At 40.5% G+C, this 18,313-nt stretch overlaps 1 protein-coding gene across 6 annotated transcripts in view; it reads right to left on the bottom strand.

The window, feature by feature from the left end:
* snx13 (sorting nexin 13) overlaps positions 1-18,313 on the bottom strand; it is a 172,340-nt gene that overhangs the window by 12,770 nt on the left and 141,257 nt on the right. For 5 of the 6 annotated variants that reach the window (XM_080207214.1, XM_080207234.1, XM_080207243.1 and 2 more), the window contains exons 17-20: positions 15,093-15,162; positions 12,169-12,344; positions 3,245-3,352; positions 2,687-2,797 (exon numbers count right to left, since the gene is read on the bottom strand). In XM_080207214.1, the coding sequence (XP_080063340.1) occupies positions 2,687-2,797; positions 3,245-3,352; positions 12,169-12,344; positions 15,093-15,162 (465 nt within the window). The remainder of the gene's footprint in view (positions 1-2,686; positions 2,798-3,244; positions 3,353-12,168; positions 12,345-15,092; positions 15,163-18,313) is intronic. The other variant, XM_080207206.1, reaches the window with a different exon arrangement.

Here is an 18,313-nt window from a genome sequence, read left to right as displayed (position 1 = left end):
CTGCAACTCACAGCTTCAGTGATATTACTGTTGCAGGGCTGAGTACGATAAGTTCTTTTATTGCTACTTCAATAGCTTAAGTGAGGGTTGTTTATGTTTACTCTATGATTAATTTGACGATACTGCACTGTTAGAAGAGGTCATCTGTTTTTCGACAGCTGTTTTCCTTTCTAGTGAATATAAGATTTCAGTTTTAAGAGTTCTAAGGCTGTAGTTTAGTTTTTAGTTTTAGCAGGGGCATCAAGCTAGAAAGGAGCTGAAGTCTCTCTCTCTGTCTCCCGGTGCTATTTGCAAAGTCTGTCGGTTATCTCAAGGCAACTTTTAGCCTTCTGGAAGGAAAATGCAGGCTTCGAAAAAACTCAATTCTAGACAAGTGAGATTTTAATCTGTACTGTGTTAAGCCTGTGAGAAGGGTTTTGTCTTTGAAAAGATTTTGGTTTGTTGGAACAGCCTTAACATCTAATTAAGCGTTAACACATTGTATTGGTTGTTTTCTTCCCTTTTGTTTGTAATTGATAAAAGGTTTCACTAATTTTCTTTCTAGACATGTTAACTATATTCTTAAATAAACTTTGTTTGATAAAAACTCTCTAGTGGGTTGTTGAATTATACATAAGAAATAGGAGCAGGAGTAGGCCATCCAGCCCTTCGAGCCTGCCCCGCCATTCATTAAGATCATGGCTGATCTGTCGTGGCTCAGTTCCACATTCCCGCCCTCTCCCCATAACCCTTAATCCCCTCGCTTATCAAAAACCCATCAACCCGCGACTTAAAAATATTTAGCGAGGCAGCCTCCACCACCTCAACAGGCAGAGAATTCCAGAGATTCACCACCCTTTGAGTGAAGAAGTTCCTCCTCAACTCCGTTCTAAATCGTCCCCCCTTTATCTTGAGGCTGTGGCCCCTCGTCCTACTGTCCTTTCTGAGCGGGAAGAGCCTCTCCACCTCTATCCTATCCATCCCATTCATCATCTTATACGTCTCAATGAGATCTCCCCTCATTCTTCTAAACTCTAACGAGTACAAGCCTAGTTTATTCAGCCTCTCCTCATAGCTCAACCCCCTCAACTCCGGTATCAGCCTAGTAAACCTCCTCTGCACTCCCTCCAAGGCCAAAATATCCTTGCGTAAGTACGGCGACCAAAACTGCACACAGTACTCCAGCTGCGGCCTCACCAATGCCCTATACAGCTGCAGCAAGACCTCCCTACTTTTATATTCAATCCTGAAGTGAAACATCATGCTCATCCTAGCCAAATTCAAGATGCAAAACTTGTGGTTCAGGCAGTCTCCATAATGTACTTTGGAATTTCTAACCTAACCCATAACACTTGCATGCCTCAACACATAACGTAAAGCTAGCCTGCAGTTCAACAACCAGTCTTGACTTTGTAGGGAGAAAATGAATTCTTCGCAAGGGACTCTCCTGACTCTGCCTCATGGCACCATTTTCCATGTTAAGCGTGAATGAGGGTCTGACCTTAAAAGATTAAGAAATCTACTATAATTGGGCCAGGACACAGGCTAGGAATACTGTGATGAGGAACTCACCAAAGCCTACGCACTTCCTACAAGGCACAAGTCAGGAGTGTGATGGAATATTCCCCACTTGCGGGGATGGGTGCAGCTCCAAAAACACTCAAGAAGCTTGACACCCTCCAGGCCAAAGTAGCCTGCTTGATGGGCACCACATCTACAAAACATCCACTCCCTCCACTACCAACACTCAGTAGCAGCAGTGTGTATTATCTACAACAGGCACTGCAGCAATTCACCAAAGATCCTCACAAAGTACCTTTGAAACCCACAACCACTTCCATTTAGAAAGACAAGGTCAGCAGGTACATGGGAACAATACCATCTGCAAGATGCCATCCAAGCTGCTCACTATCTTGACTTGACTTGGACTCACTGTTCTTTTCCAGTTGCTGGATCAAAATCCTGGAATTCCCTCCCTAACGGCATTGTAGGTCAACCCACAGCATGAGCAGCATTTCAGGAAGGCAGCTCATGACCACCTTTTCAAGGGGAACTAGGGATAGGCAATAAATGCTGGCCAGCCAGCGACTCCCACGTCCCATGAATGAATTACTGTTTTGCAATGGATTTCACCAGAATGGGAGACTGGAAAACTGTTCATGGATTTGAGGTCATGGATTATTGAGCCTTATCATTTTATTAAGCAGCAAAAAGTGTCACTTTTCAAATATGCACTTCCAGCAGGAAGCTTTGCTTGCTGTGATCACAAGTAGCTAGTTCAGGCAATCAAAAACTTAATTGAGTTGCAATGAAGACATGCATGAATTTATTTTTCAATTTATTAAATTGTAGAAGAGATAAGTGCTTACACATTTTCATGCAATTAGTGCAAATATTAAAATCAAACTTTTTGAAGACACATAGATATGTGGAAACACAACGAGAACAGTAGCTCAAACAAATAACAATATGAATAAGGTGAAAGCAATGTACTGCAAATGCTGGAATCTGAAACAAAAACAGAAAATGTTGGAAAATCTCAGCAGGTCTGACAGCATCCAGGGAGGGAGAATACAGCCAACGTTTTGAGTCTGGATGACTATTTGTCAGCTCTGACAAAGTCATGCAGACTTGAAATGTTGACAATATGAATAAGAGCTGTTGATAAGTAGCATTACATAATCTGACCAACAGATGGCAGGCTTACCTTGCGAGCAAAATCTCCTTTCCCCTTGTTATAAGCTTTATTCTCCAGAAAGTCATTCACATAGGGAATCAAAGCTGGACAAGCTTTTATTATTTCAGGATTGATCAACAACTAATCAAAACAAAGAAGTAACCATGTTTTAATCATTTATTACTAGATTTATTCTAAATTACTACTCAAAATACTAACCCTTTTGAAAAGTACACTTGAGATCACTAAAAGTTAACTCCTGTAATTATCACTTAAAAGTAAACAATGATGAGTAATATTATTAATTTATAGCTTAACACATCCAATATCAAAATGTGACCAAAAAACACCTTTAGGTCTTGTCAATGAGTTATATGATAACTTAGGTGTTTATTTTTGATGCAGCTTCTGTTTCTAATGTCTCAAGATTTTTGCCTTTGACACAAGTTGGACATTATCATTGACTGCCACAATCATTATGTTGAGATGGATTCCAGTAGCAGAATACAAGTAAAGGAATTATAGAATGTATCTCAAAGCAGCAATGGACTAGTCATTTTTAAATAGTGACTACCAATTTGATTTTACCTGCAAGTATGTATTGAGATCTTTTTTCCGCTTTCCCAAGAAGTCTTTATCCATGTTATTAAAGGTTTTTTTCCCAGGAAGTTTGAGCAAACTCGACAGGTTTTCAAACTGAATAAAGAAAATACTGCATTTTATTTCTTATAGTATATAGTGTAGGTCAAAGGCAGTGCATTCCAACATTCTGTACTCTGAATAATTAGACTGATGTAAATATTTTTATGCTTTACTTAGTATAATAGATTATAAATATTCAAGCAACTACATTTTCTCTGTAACATTAATTCTGCAAATGAACTTTAAATGGTATATTCAAACCACAGCTGTTAAAATGTGCATGAATCCAGTTATTCTTATTTCCAGGTGTTAAATTGGAAGAATGTAGCCAGATTAGTACAGGGCAGAGGGTACAGCTTTTGTCAACTGCTCCTTTTCAGTGGCAGCTGTTCAATTTTTAGTCTTGCCAAGTTTCATGCATTTCATGCGATACTTCAACATTTGCTCTGTTTCCCAAGCATAATTTTGAGTTCTCATGCTTGGTGACCACAGGTCTACTGGTGAAAATTCTATAATTCGTTGGACTCAGGATTGGTCACATACATTACACTCTGAAAAGACTCCATGCATGTCATGCAGATGCAAAATTTATGCACAAGTAATTGCAGAATGTTGTAATGCCAAATTGAAGTGTCAGTGTTTTTTGTCATTATGGGGAAAGGGTTGTGGGCTTACGGACGAGGAAAAAAGAAATCCTTCCAAATACAAACCAAGCTTCAACAGTGAACTTAGTTTGTTAGGGATGCAAAGACAATCGTGTAAACTGCAGTTAGTTGTCACTTCCATACCAAAACTTTAAAAGGAAATGTTTTCTTTTAACTTAGACCACCATTGTAACAACAATTTAAATAACCAGGTTAAAATAATCAGCAACACAATAAAGCTACTCATGAATAGGTGCAAATGTCACATTTGACATGTAAATATTGCAAATCAACAATAAATGGGAAATGGGTAATGATACATATTTATTTACTTCTTGTTGATCCGCAACATCTACATGCTAAATCAGAAATAACATTTGAATTGATCTTCACCCGATTCAAGTATTGAGTCAATAAGAAGTTAGTTTAATTAGAAAATAATTAATTCAACATGTATGACCAGGTCTGTGTACTTCACGTGTTATCTTACTTTTTTAAAAAAAGCAAAAACCTTTACGTTATTTATAAAGTAGTCTCATTTAATGAACATAATTATTCATAACAGCCAACAATTTTGAAGTGTTTTTTATTTATTGGACTTGTACCTATATCAGTGTCTGCACAAAATCAAGTTAGTATCACCACCCAAGATCAAGTCTCACTCCCACAACATTATTTTAAGTGAAATGCATCCTGTAACATTTCTGCACAACTTAAAAATGATTGAATATTTTGTAATTAAAAAATACTCATGCTAGTCATATTAATTCATCTTATCTATCAGGATTAAATATTAAAGCATAAATTAAAGCATTAAATACGGAATTTTAACCCGTCAGGACAGGCGGGTTTTTGTGTGGGTCACAGGTTAAAAAACCAGAACCTCCCAATGCACGTAACCTTCAACATCAGCATTTAACTTGAACTAATTTATTAGTGTGAGGGAAAAAAAAAATCTTTATTTGAAAAGTCATTCTGACATTAGATAGGTTAAAATGCAATTACATTTTATCCCTAGGTTCTGTAACATCTGAACTTACTGGCTTCCTGGACTTACTGGAACTCACCAGGTTGGACAAGGCAAGTGGACAGCAGGAATTGATGAGGTGGAAGAATTAACAGGCAAGAAAGCCTTTGGATCCTGAGAAATGACTGCCATTTCTTCCTTGACGCGAAAGGTATTTGTCTTTAGGGCTTGCTCAGAAAGTGTACTTTTATTACCTTGGAAGAACTTTCAGCTATCTTGGAGTTCTTTGCAGTTCACTGCTGTCAGCCTTCACAGCTGCATGGGGTGTGCTTCTGTGCTGTACATTCAGCAAGCCTTCCCAGTGTGGAAGATACATTTGAATACTTGGAAAGATCAGCAAGAGACCTTCCATGTAGAATCATAGAATCCCTAAAGTGCAGATACATCAACAAAACTTTCTAGAATGATCGTGGTGTGCTGTTTGTTCCAAAACATTTAGAAACAACAAGGATTGGAATGCTAGGAGGAGGAAGGTGATGACTACTGTGCATTTTTATGGTAAAGAGCAAGAAAAGGAGAAGCGCAATGTGTTGAGAGAACCTGCACTTGGGAACACTATCCTTTGGAAGTGCCCCTCCAAATCAATCACCATCCAAATAGGTGAAGGTCCTGAAACTCTATCACTAACAGCACTGTGGGTGTACCTACAGCTCAGGGGCTGTAGCTGCTCAAGAAGGCAGTTCACTACCAACTTCTCAAGGGCAACTAGGGATAGCCAGTGACACTACACCTACATAAATGAATTTTTAAAATACTGCTCACTCAGCTGCCCAGGAGTCTGAGAAAGACTGATGCAGGCACATTTCAGTTAAATGAGACAGTGCAGCTTCTGGCATACCAATTCTGAACATATACTGCACTGGCAAACCACCAGAACCAAGCAGTTCCCAAAACCAACAACTGATCTCTCAGACACCCAGTACTCATCTTTTAGTCATCATTTTTACAAGGCAGGAAGGTGGCATGCAATAACAAGGGACAAAACAGTGGAACTGTGGAATAAATGTAAAGTTTTATAACCACTGAACAGAAAAATAATATAGTCATGCACACTGTTAAACACCCAAATGAAATATCATTGAGCAACATCAAATCTCCTCTCATCTGTGTTTATTATTCCAACATGGTGTTGTTTCAGCAGAGTTAAAGCATGTCACTTGTATACTGCTCTGACACCCTGAAGCCCTGACAGGCCAAAGACTGCCCCACAAGCACCTGTCCACAGTCAAACTTGGCCATCATGAGGAAGCAGCATTTGTGCTGAAAGTGGGGTGGGGGGGAAAGAATCTGGGGGTAGCGGAAAGAGAACAAGAGCGAGACAGAGATGGGTGCAGAGAGATGGGAAGGGATGAAGTGCTTTATGTAGAGTCCCCACTTTCATGTCCTTTGGCAATCTTTCCTCTCCTGATCCACACATTCTCCTTCCTGTTTACTAAAAGTTGGAGAACATTTATGCATTTCAGTGAAGTGTTGATTAAACAAAACATGGCTTTCATCCATCCTGTTTAAAGTGGCAGGCTAAGTGTGCACGTTGTAAATCAGGGCCAACATGCACTCAGTTGCCAGCCATGTCAGACATGCATTGCCAGCAGCTACTCTTTCCATGGATAACCATCAGCACCAATGTCTGAAAACTCATTGTACATGCCACAGATTGACTCCTCCAAAATCTCCCTAATCTTGCACAACACATCTGGAAATTTTCTGCTGCTGTTCCAAAATAGTCCCTCTCATTCAGGAGTTCAGCAGCTCCATGAAGCTGAGCAAAGCCCGGAAGGTTCTTTATGTTCTAATTGGTCTTTGCACTGCTTTACCCATCTTTACCATCTGCTCCTACATATAAGGAACATGTGCTTCATCGTTGAAAAACCAACCATCTGCCTTGGCAGCCATACCAAAGTGTGCAATTCTGAGTTGGTGGAGGGCACACAAGTCATGTGATGTATCCTCAAACTGCATGACTACCTCTGGGAAATCTTCCCCCTCTGGCACAAGTTTCTGAGGGGCAACAGTAGAGCTTGTGGAAGATGAAGGATGTGAATTCAAACTGGCAAGGTGAGAGGATTCCAAGTCATCACAATGCAGATCATTCGATTTCAATCGTTCTTCACATCAAGTTAACATGAATGCGTGTTGTGTGCCATGTAGTGATATTCAGTTTTGTCACCATGGAAGGCTTTATCTCTTGGTCGCAATAGCCAGGTACACTGAACCCAGCATTTCTACCATGAATGTAATTTAGGCTGATGCCTTAAGCATGCTCCTTGTTGGGGCTGAAGGGTAGTAGCAGGGAGAATGAACAAAAGACTCCAGTTGGAGGATTGCAGAACTCTCAGAAGGTTGTAGGACTAAAGGAGGTTACAAAAAAAGAGGTGCTAGACCATGCAGAGAATTAACCACATTAAGATGTTAAAACAGAGGCATTTTGGGTTTGTTATGCATCAGAACATAGATCTTCCAACTTTGTCCATCCCAAATTTATGATGGAAGATGACAGCTCAGCCAGGGTAGCACTGGAATAGGAGGGGTTAAATACATGGATGAAACTTTTAGCAGCAGATGGATTGAAACAGTCGTGGAGTCAGATGATATTAGGGAGGGATCAAAAGTGCACCTCCATAACCAATGAAATTTAACAATTGAGAAATAAATTGAGGAAGGGATATGATAGGGGTGTTTAAAGGTTTTTAGATAAGCACATGAAAATGCAAGAAATAAAGAGAAATGGGACCTAGGGCAAGCAGAGGGATTTGTTTAATTTGACGTCATGTTCAGCACAACATCGTAGGCTGAAGGGCCTGTTCTGTGCTGTACTGTTCTATGTCCTATGAATGAGGGAGAGGGCAAATTAGAGTGAATGAATTCAGTGTCAAATTAGGGATTGAAAAGAAAAATAGAAAGAAAGAAAAAATGGACTGAGGTAGAATAAAGTGAAAAAAAACGTGGCATTTTAGAATCTCCAACAATTAAAACATAGAAATGAGACTCCACACTTTTTTTTGGCCAGAAGGGCTAGCTGGCAGTCATTAACAATTATTATATTGTGAACAAGATTAATTATGAGACAAACTTTGTGGTGAGTTTAATGGGCAATTAATGTGTAAATACAGCTCTTTCATGAAAATTACAGGGAGGTTAAGGTCAAGATGACAAATTCACAAAGCATATTGCAATGCAATGCAAATTACCCAGTGGTTTGTGGTAATTGGCAACGCATGGGTTATCTCCTCTTCACCTCAAACTGAGGACTGATACATACACTAATAATGGTACATTAAACATGTTACTTTATCAGCAAATGCCAATCAACTCAACCTTGACTAATTTCTTTGAAGGTAACAACAAAGAACATAAGAACTGGAGCAGGAGTAGGCCATCTGGCCCCTCGAGCCAGCTCCATCATTCAATAAGATCATGGCTGATCTTTTTGTGGACTCAGCTCCACTTACCCGTCCACTCACCATAACCTTAATTCATTTACTGTTCAAAAATTTATCTATCCTTGCCTTAAAAACATTCAATGAGGTAGCCTCGACTGCTTCACTGGGCAGCGAATTCCACAGATTCACAGCCCTTTGTGTGAAAAAGTTCCTCCTCAACTCAGTCCTAAATCTGCTTCCCCTTATTTTGAGGCTATGGCCCCTAGTTCCAGTTTCACCCGCCAGTGGGAACAACTTCCCTGTTTCTACCTTATCTATTCCTTCATATGTTTCTATAAGATCGCCCCTCATTCTTCTGAATTCCAATCAGTATAGCCCCAGCCTACTCAGTTCTCCTCATAAGCCAACCCTCTCAACTCTGGAATCAACCTAGTGAATCTCCTCTGCGCTGCACCAGTGTCAGTATATCCTTTCTCAAGTAAGAAGACCAAAACTGTACACAGTACTCCAGGTATGGTCTCACCAGACTGCATACAGCTGCAACATAATCTCGCTGTTTTATTCTCAAACTCCATCCCCCCAACAAAATTCCATTTGCCTTCTTAATTACCTGCTGCAAACCAACTCCTTGAGATTCCTGCACAAGAACACCCAGATCCCTTTGCACAGCAGCAAGCTGCAATTTTTTACTATTTAAATAATAATCCACTTTGCTGTTATTCCTACCAAAATGGTGGGATTTACCAACATTGTACTCCATCTGCCAGACCCTCATCCGCTCACTTAGACCACCTATATCCATTTGCAGATTTTCAGCGTCCTCTGCACACTTTGCTCTTCCATCCATCTTAGTGTCATCTAAACAGGCGCACAGTTTTGGAATCCAAATCCTAGATTTGGATTCTAGAATTATCATATAGCATCGAAAGTTGACTAAAAAGAAATTGAAACTAAGTTGGAAGATTGTACCAAAATACAATAGGAATTAAACAGACTTGAAAAATGGCTGAACAGATGACAATTGAAATTCAATATAATTAAGTGTGAGGTTGTTCTTGTGGATAGGACAGAAAGGTCATTATATGGCAAAGAAGAGCTAATATCTGGGAATCGATAAATACTTTGTTAGAAATGGCAATATAAGTTGGTAAATTTACAAAGAGAGCAAACAACATGTACAGTATTGAGGCTCATTTTAGAGGAACAAAAAAAAAGGTAATATTGAATTTAAGAATCTTGGTGAGATCGCACTTGTCTCAGGTTCTGGCTTCTACATTACAGAAAGAGACATTGAAGTAGGACAAAAATACACAAAATACTTAAGGATGCCAGCTGAATTGTGAAAAATAGGGTTAATTTTAAATTAACTCATCAGCAGGAAATTGAGGGAATCCAACTGACAGCCAGTTTTACATCTTGCCCAATTTTATTTTGCATTGAATTTGAAGTAAATATTGGGCGGGGGCACAAAACTGGGGGCCAATTCAATTCCATCAGTTTCCTGCTGGGTGGGGTTAGGTTAAAATGATCCTGTACAATCATCAGAAGAGATTACGAACTGTGGTTCTTTTCTCTGGTGGAAAAAAAACCTGAGAGAAGATCTAGCAATGACCTTTAAAACACAATGGAATACAATATATTATTTCCACTTGTTCGATCAGACATCCTTATGAAGCCTGCTCTTTGGAAGTCACCATCTTTGGGCAGGCAACCACTCTCAGGTAGGTTCAGGGCTAAAAATGGGGGTGAGGGAATGAACTAGGTGAAAGTTGGGTATATGGCATATAACTTTTTACCTCAAGATCTTTGCAAGTCAAGCCACTAGAAAAAATGTGATCAAATCATTAATGCCTGTGATCATCATTTCATTCTCTTGCACAATTAGAAGCAATAAAAACAAGCCCAATCATTGTAGTGCATAGTAAAGCGAATCTCTGATTGAGAAGTTCCCATCCTTACGCCCCTCCCTCAGCATCACAGTGGCTGACAGGGACCTTGACCATACCTGATGTATTGCACGCACCTCTTTCCCTCCCTCCCACAAAGTATCCTCATATTCCACACCACTGATATGGTTACCCAAAACAAGAAGTAATATTTCCAAATAGAATGGCTTGTTTCACTGAGTTGCAAGAAGTGCTGCATTGTCCAGGATTTCATGTTCATAAGGTTGTCATGGATTTAAGGATAATTGGTGAAGCGATAAAGTTGGTAATTTTCTGTATTCTTACAGAGGTGGGCTATATTACGGAGATAAAATCTTTATTCAAGTTGCACTGAAGCTTATGCATCGGATTGTGATCAACTTCATTGCAGCAAATATCTATGTTAAAACCTTGATTGCTGAATAAGTTGTATCATGCATTTCTCATCGCACAATGACATTTTTTCATAAATGAACATAAGAACATAAGAAATAGGAGCAGGAGTAGGCCATCTAGCCCTTCGAGCCTGCCCCGCCATTCAATAAGATCATGGCTGATCTGTCATGGCTCAGTTCCACATTCCCGTCCTCTCCCCATAACCCTTAATCCCCTTGCTTATCAAAAACCCATCAACCCACGTCTTAAAAATATTTAGCGAGGCAGCCTCCACCACCTCAACAGGCAGAGAATTCCAGAGATTCACCACCCTTTGGGTGAAGAAGTTCCTCCTCAACTCCGTTCTAAACCGCCCCCCCTTTATCTTGAGGCTGTGGCCCCTAGTCCTACTGTCCTTTCTGAGTGGGAAGAGTCTCTCCACCTCGATCCTATCCATCCCATTCATCATCTTATACGTCTCAATGAGATCTCCCCTCATTCTTCTAAACTCTAACGAGTACAAGCCTAGTTTATTCAGCCTCTCCTCAAAGCTCAACCCCCTCAACTCCGGTATCAGCCTAGTAAACCTCCTCTGCACTCCCTCCAAGGTCAAAATATCCTTGCGTAAGTACGGCGCCCAAAACTGCACACAGTACTCCAGCTGCGGCCTCACCAATGCCCTATACAGCCGCAGCAAGACCTCCCTACTTTTATATTCAATCCCCCTCGCTATGAAGGTCAGCATCCCATTCGCCTTCCTGACCACCTGCTGCACCTGCAGGCTGGGTTTTTGCGACTCATGCACAAGGACCCCGAGGTCAACAATGCTCGTCAACATCTGAAGAAATCCACTCCAGAATCCTGCTTGTGATTGTCAAGTAGCATTTTATGAGACAACTCAGCAAGGTACTAACTTTAAAGATTTTAACAAAAGTTAGTGTTAAAACACGAAAGCTGCAAAATAATGAAATTAGAGCAGCAGCAGATATAACATCTCAGGGAGGCTGAGCTAGTTGTGTTTCAGAGAGGTAGTCTGAAGAAACAGTTCTAAGCCCTTTCTCCAATCTTCCAATGCGGGTAATATGCATAAGGTTTTGCACGGTTAAGACCAGTTATGATTCATGTTTCATAATGCTGATACAAGTCAAAACTCAAAATACTCAACACCACATAGAGACTAGCATTGTAAAAAAGGTTAGAAAGAAAAACACCTTGATTTTTGGGGAGACAAGTCAGAAAGAAAAATCACTGATTAATAATGCAAATGATTGCATATTACAAATAGAAAAGCAATTTTACAAACTTAGCAAAATCCATCAACTGCTCATAAAGTTTCAAGTAATAGTTCAGCACTACTCATCACAACAATAAAAAACTAGGCCCTTTATTCTCAAACTTCTACATTACATAACTAATACTCTTATTGTAGCAATGCAGATAGTTTGATCCCATAATCCCTTACATCCAGAAGGAAACTGACAGGAAACTGCTGCAAACAACTTTCAAATACGATTTTTACCTGCTCAGTTATCCGCATGTGAAAGTCATGGAAGTCACTGTAGCGGCGATAGGTCTTCCATATATCCTCACTACCATCTGGGTTTCTTCTTCGAACAGTGATTGCATACAGAGCGTACGTCTTGCCATGATCATTACATACTCCTGCCACAGGATATGGTTCATAGTCAGCATGGACTAGTCACAATGAAAAAGAGGAAAGGAAAATGGGAAACAAACATGGATGAAAATGGGACAGAAATATACCAAGTGAGGAAAAAGCAAGAGAGAGACAATAGTTTGATAGTAGCTAGAATGACAAACAAATGAGAGTGAATGTTTTCCATGCCTCTATTCTTTCCCATTTCCCTAAATTGATCTGTAGTATTTTACAGAGGAGTCAACATAATAAAACAGTTGCAATTGTGAAGATGGTGTTGCACACTATCCTTTTATCTCCTGATCTTGGGTTGGAAAATCAATTATATTGGGCCAAATTTATCCCAACAGCTGTAAAATTCTCATGCAAGCTGGGCATGGCTAGCATTGGTTTAGCTTCTACATGTATGAGCCTGCAGCAGAACACTATCTCGATTAATCAAAAGTGGCTAAAGGATGGCTGGTGGGAGAAACAAAGAATTCACCATGACAAAAGGAGGTTTGGACTAAGATCAGGATTAAGTAAAGGCTGCTGCAATGTATAGTTAGATATAAAATATTTAACTTAAGATTGCATAATACTAAGATTAAATGTCTAAAATGAAAAAAATGTCCAAATTCCCAGGACATCCTGATATTAATGAGTAAGTGTTAAGTTTCATTTTCACATCATGCACAAGGTATTAAAATATGACGAGTATTTTTCTCAAAATGGGTATGATTCCACGGAAAACACACTTAAGGAAGTACTTGATTTTCAAAAAAAGTTAATATGGTTTTGTTAATGGTATGGTGAACAATGCTTGCATGAAGATGTATAAAATCAAACGTGTACAGTAAAATTTGAGTTGAATGAGTAGGTGTGTTTGTGCAATGTACAGATGCAGATAGGGATTGTAAAATTTTTTTTTGCATTTGACACCAAAAAAACTAGCAACTTTGCACAACATTTTCTAACACAGAATACTGTACATCTTTCTAATGCAAATATGGTATTCACTACTTGACAATTGTTGGAAAATTGTTAGAAAAAATACTACTTAGAAAGGTTAAAGTACAAAAATAACTGAAGACAATGCAAGCAGATTCACTTCTCACAAAAGCTAAATAGAAGATGCACAGACAGACATGAAACCAGCAACAAAAAATGAACAGAAATGTAAGCTAATAAGGTAAGAGGATGATAATTAGAAACAGGAAGAATTGTTCAATTCAATTACTGCCATATTGGGCTGAAGTGATCATCTGGAACAGAAGGTAGACCTGCACAAATCAAGCATGTTTTTGTAAGCTACCTATTACGATTCATAACACACGGAGGGAACATTTTTATTTTATTTTCTATTAAAATTGCACTTTGACTGCTAAATAAGGGGCAAGGATTTACAAAGAAACTTGTAGCTCCAGAGGTATTTTACTGACTGATAGCAACTGTGGCAAGTGGTTTGTTTCTACAAACAACTGATCCCTAAAGAGTATTCTATAAGGAACACAAAAGAAATAGATGCATATTGCCATTGCTTGTTATTTTCCTTAAAAGCATCATGCACACCCACTGTTTTCCTTTGGCACAACAAGTGCGCTTAATTACCACCATAAAATGGACTCCTTCAGTTAGATTCATTGATGTTTACAATCATTCAGCCCATCGTGTCCACACCTATCAACAAAGACCTGACTATACTAATCCCATTTTCCAGTGCTTGGTCCATATCTAAATCCTTAAATTTTGAGATATTTTGACTCAACCACCCTTTTAGGCAGTGACTTCCAGATTCCTACCCTTGGTGACAAAGTTTCTCCTCAAATCCCCTCTTAACCTTCAATCTTTGTCCCTCGTTAATGACCCGTCTGCTAATGAAGGAGTGCTTTCCTATCTACTCCATATCTGCCTCTCAATCCTACGCATCTCTACCATCTCAGCCTTTGTTTGGAATCCTAGGAAAACAGCCTATCCAATTTCTCCTCATAACTCTGATCCTCCAGCCCTGGCAACATCCTGGTACATCTCCTCTGTACCCTCTCCTGCACTTTTTATACTCTTCCCAAGATCCCGACACAGTTTTACCTGCAGTCCACTTGGGCCAAATCATATCATCTTAGTAAAATTAGTCTTTCACCAGTTAAGAACCTTAATTTCTAGTCCATCCTTATCCTTAGGGGCAGCGCAGTGGCAGAGTGGTTAGCACTGCTACTTCACAGCGCCAGGAATCTGGGTTCGATTCCTGGCTCAGGTCACTGTCTGTGTGGAGTTTGCACATTCCTCCTGTGTCTGCATGGGTTTCCTCCCATATTCTGAAAAACGTGCTGGTTAGGTGCATTGACCTGAACAGGCACTGGACTGTGATGACTAGGAGGATTTCACAATAACTTCATTGCAGTGTTAATGTAAGCCTTACTTGAGACTAATAAAAATAAACTTTACTTTATTCTTTTCCATAGCCATTCTAAATTTAACTGAATTACGGGTCATTATTTTCAAAATGCTCGCCTACTGTCACACTTGCCACCCACCTGGGCTCATTTCTGAGTATTAGATCCAGAATCACCCATTTCCTTGTTTAGTTTTCTACACATTGGCTAAAATCTTTTTCCTGGATGTAATTTAAGAATTTTTCTCCCTATCTACTTGACATAGCTGTTCTGTGAACCCACATAGCTTCACGTGTGCAACTAATGCTCTGCTTTGTGGTACTTCTGAGGAAAGCTCTGACTAGCATACTGCACAAATCAACATTGTCCAGAGGTTATGCTTCTACTCAAACTGATATTTGTAGTATCACTTACCAGTGTCACTAATAGATACTAGCAATTGCAAAGACTCTTCAGAGCTGGCATTTGAAAGATCATCTAGAGACTGAGGAATAAAAACATATATTTTACAAAGTTAACTAACACATTTAATGTAATAAAATGCACATTAAATTAAAATCTGACACCGAGCACACAAGGTGATATAAGGGCATGTGGCAAAAAACTTGGTCAAACAGGTGGCATTGAAGAAAAGATATAAAGGAGGAATGTGAGGTGGAGAGGTTTAGGGAGCAAATACCAGACAGTATGGCCTGGGAACTGAATGGCTGAGCAGGCTCAAGGGGTTGAACTGCCTACTTCTGCTCCTAGTTCATATGTTCTTATGCTGGAGCAATTAAAAAAGGGGATGCTCAAGAAGACGGAATTAGATTAGCAACTATCTTGGAGGATTGTGAGGCTGAAGATAATGGGAGGCAAGAAGGGGCAAGATAATGGAAGAATTTGAAAAAAACATAACCGGGGGAGCTAGTGTAACAGGGATGATGGGTCAATGGGACTTGTTATGATTAAGGACATTACCAGAGTTTTGGATAACATCAAGTTTACAGTGGGAGAAGGCAGTAGACTATCCAGGAGTGCATAGTCAGAGGTAACAAAGGTATTAATGACCTGAGGCAGGATGGAGTCAAGCAATGTTATGGATATAAAACAGTCTTAGTGATGGGGTATGTGGTCAGAATCTGATTGCAGGATAAATGTGACAGCAAGCTGTGATCAGCCTGGTTTAGGCTCAGATAGCTGCCAGTGAGGAGGACGGAATTGGTAGCTCGGGAACAGAGTTTGTGGTAGGCAAGAAAGACACCAGTTTTGATCGTCTTAATATTTACCTGGGAGGAAATAAAAGCTCACCACCTAGCACTGAACACTGGGCAAGCATTCTGACAACTTTACAGCAAGAGTCTTCGAGGCAGATGGAGGAAAGGTAGAGGTATTATTGCTGGTGCATGTGAAAAATAATGCAATGTTTCTGGATGATGTGACTGAAGGACAGCATGGAGGTGCAAGACAGCAGGTCCTGAGAAGAGAGGGGGATGGGGAGCGCACGCGCGTGTGTGCGTGCGTGTGGAGGGGGGAGATTGGGGCGAAAAAGAGAGACACCAAAGATAATCAGCTGAAAGTGGACAAATGATGGGAAAGGATGGCTTGGTCAAAAGCTGCAAAAAGGTTGCGTAGTGATAGTTTACCTTTGTCACAGTCAGAGAGAGAGCCGGTCCAATATTGTGTCAGGGATAGAAATCAGATTATGGTGGTGGTTTTCAAGGACAGTGAGATCATGGGTGTTTTCTTTTGAGGAGCAGGATGATGACAGCAAATTTAAATTAAATAAGATCAATACTTGAAGAAACTATTACATTATCAAATAACTTGGGAACCAGGAAGGGAAGCTGGACAGCCAGCAGTTTGGTGGGACTGGGGTCAAGGGAACAGGAGATTGGACTGGAGACAGGAGAGAAATTACAGCAAAATGCAAGTTCGGGACTAGAGAGAACAAAGAACAACCCAGCACGGGAAACAGGCCCTTCGGCCCAACAAGCCCGCGCCGCCGCATCACCCTACACCTACCCTGCCCTGTGTGTATGTGAGTGGAACCCCTAATGGAGCCAGATTCAGGGGAGAATAGTGTCAATTTGGTACACCAATCAGCCTAAGAGCACATCTTTGGGGTGTGGGAGGAAACCGGAGCGCCCGGATTGGGGAAGGAAGGAAAGTGGTAGAAGCAATTGGGCGGTCTCAATCTTAGTATAACAAGTCCATGAGCTCATTACTGGAAGGAGAGAATCCCTACAGTGCAGGAGACGGCCCATCGAGTCTGCACCACTCTCTGATAGAGTAGTTTACCCAAGACCTTTTTATTCCACAGGTGGAGGTCCACCTCGTGTCAAACGAGGGGCATGCACACGGTGGGTCGTGCGTGGGCTGCTCTTGGAAGTTCTGGGAGTGGCCTAGTACTTCGTGTCGGTGTGTGTGCTTGATCCTGGACCGGTAGACGGGCACCGCAACAGCTTGGTGACTAGCACTGCTAGCTGTGCAGATACATGGATTTGGGCCTGTGTCTGTGGGAGTTTGCGCATTCTCCCTGTGGTTGTGTGGGTTTCCTCCGGGAGCTCCGGTTTCCTCCCACACCCCAAAGATGTGCTCTTAGGCTGACTGGTTTTACCAAATTGACACTATTCTCCCCTGAATCTGGCTAAGTTAGGGGTTCCATTCGTAGACATGCAGGGTAGAATAGGTGTAGGGTGATGCGGCGGCGCGGGCTCGTTGGGCCGAAGGGCCTGTTTCCCGTGCTGGGTTGTTCTTTGTACCTCTCCCTTGCACTAGCCCTGTAAACCCACACATTTAATATGGCTAATCCATCTTACCTACATATCTTGGGACACTAAGGGGCAATTTTTACCATGGCCAATCCACTAACCACACATTTTTGGGCGGAGAGAGAAAATCAGGACCATCAGAAGGAAGCCCATGCACACACACGGACAAGCCATCCAAGGCTGGAATTGAACCCTGGTCCCTGGCGTTGTGACACAGCTACACTAACCACTGTGTTGGTGGAGGAGACAGAGAGGGGTTCAACAATAAAGTATCTATAAAGAAAATAATCCAGTGGCTATCTTTGTCTAAGATGACCATGGAATAGTGATTAGTTTTAGCATTCAAGTGCAGAACCTGATAGTGCTTTAGGTGGTCCAGCCACATTAAGCATTGACTAGCTAAATCAGATATCTGTGATATGCATTCAAATTTGCATCTCTCAGACTTTAAGGGAGAAATGGGGCCAAATGAGGGAACAGAGCCAGGATAGCATAGTGCATTGAAATTATTTTATTGGGGAGGATGACAACAATAGCTTGTATTTATATAGCAACTTTTAACTTGATAAAATATCCCATAACATTTCACAAGCGTGTTACTAAGCAGAGTCAGTAAATTTATTAAAAAGTTATAAAAGGAACTGTTTAACAAACACAACTCAGACTAACCATTTGTCAGGACTTCCGTCTTACAAATACACAGATTATTGAACTAAGCTTCCTTGGAAACAGAAATCAAATGGTCAAAGAATTATATTACACTATGCAAATTTTCTAGAGAATTGTTTAAATGGTTTGTCCTGATATCAATAGAATATATTATTATCCATGTCAAAGCACCTCACTGAAAGGCAGCAATTAATCAACACTTCCTGTGCCATG

The sequence above is a fragment of the Carcharhinus amblyrhynchos genome, chromosome 2, assembly GCF_965287045.1.
Source record: "Carcharhinus amblyrhynchos chromosome 2, sCarAmb.v2.hapA, whole genome shotgun sequence".
NCBI lineage: Eukaryota > Metazoa > Chordata > Chondrichthyes > Carcharhiniformes > Carcharhinidae > Carcharhinus > Carcharhinus amblyrhynchos.
The sequence above is the reverse complement of the archived record's forward strand: the minus strand, read 5'-3'. Positions and strand labels throughout refer to the sequence as shown.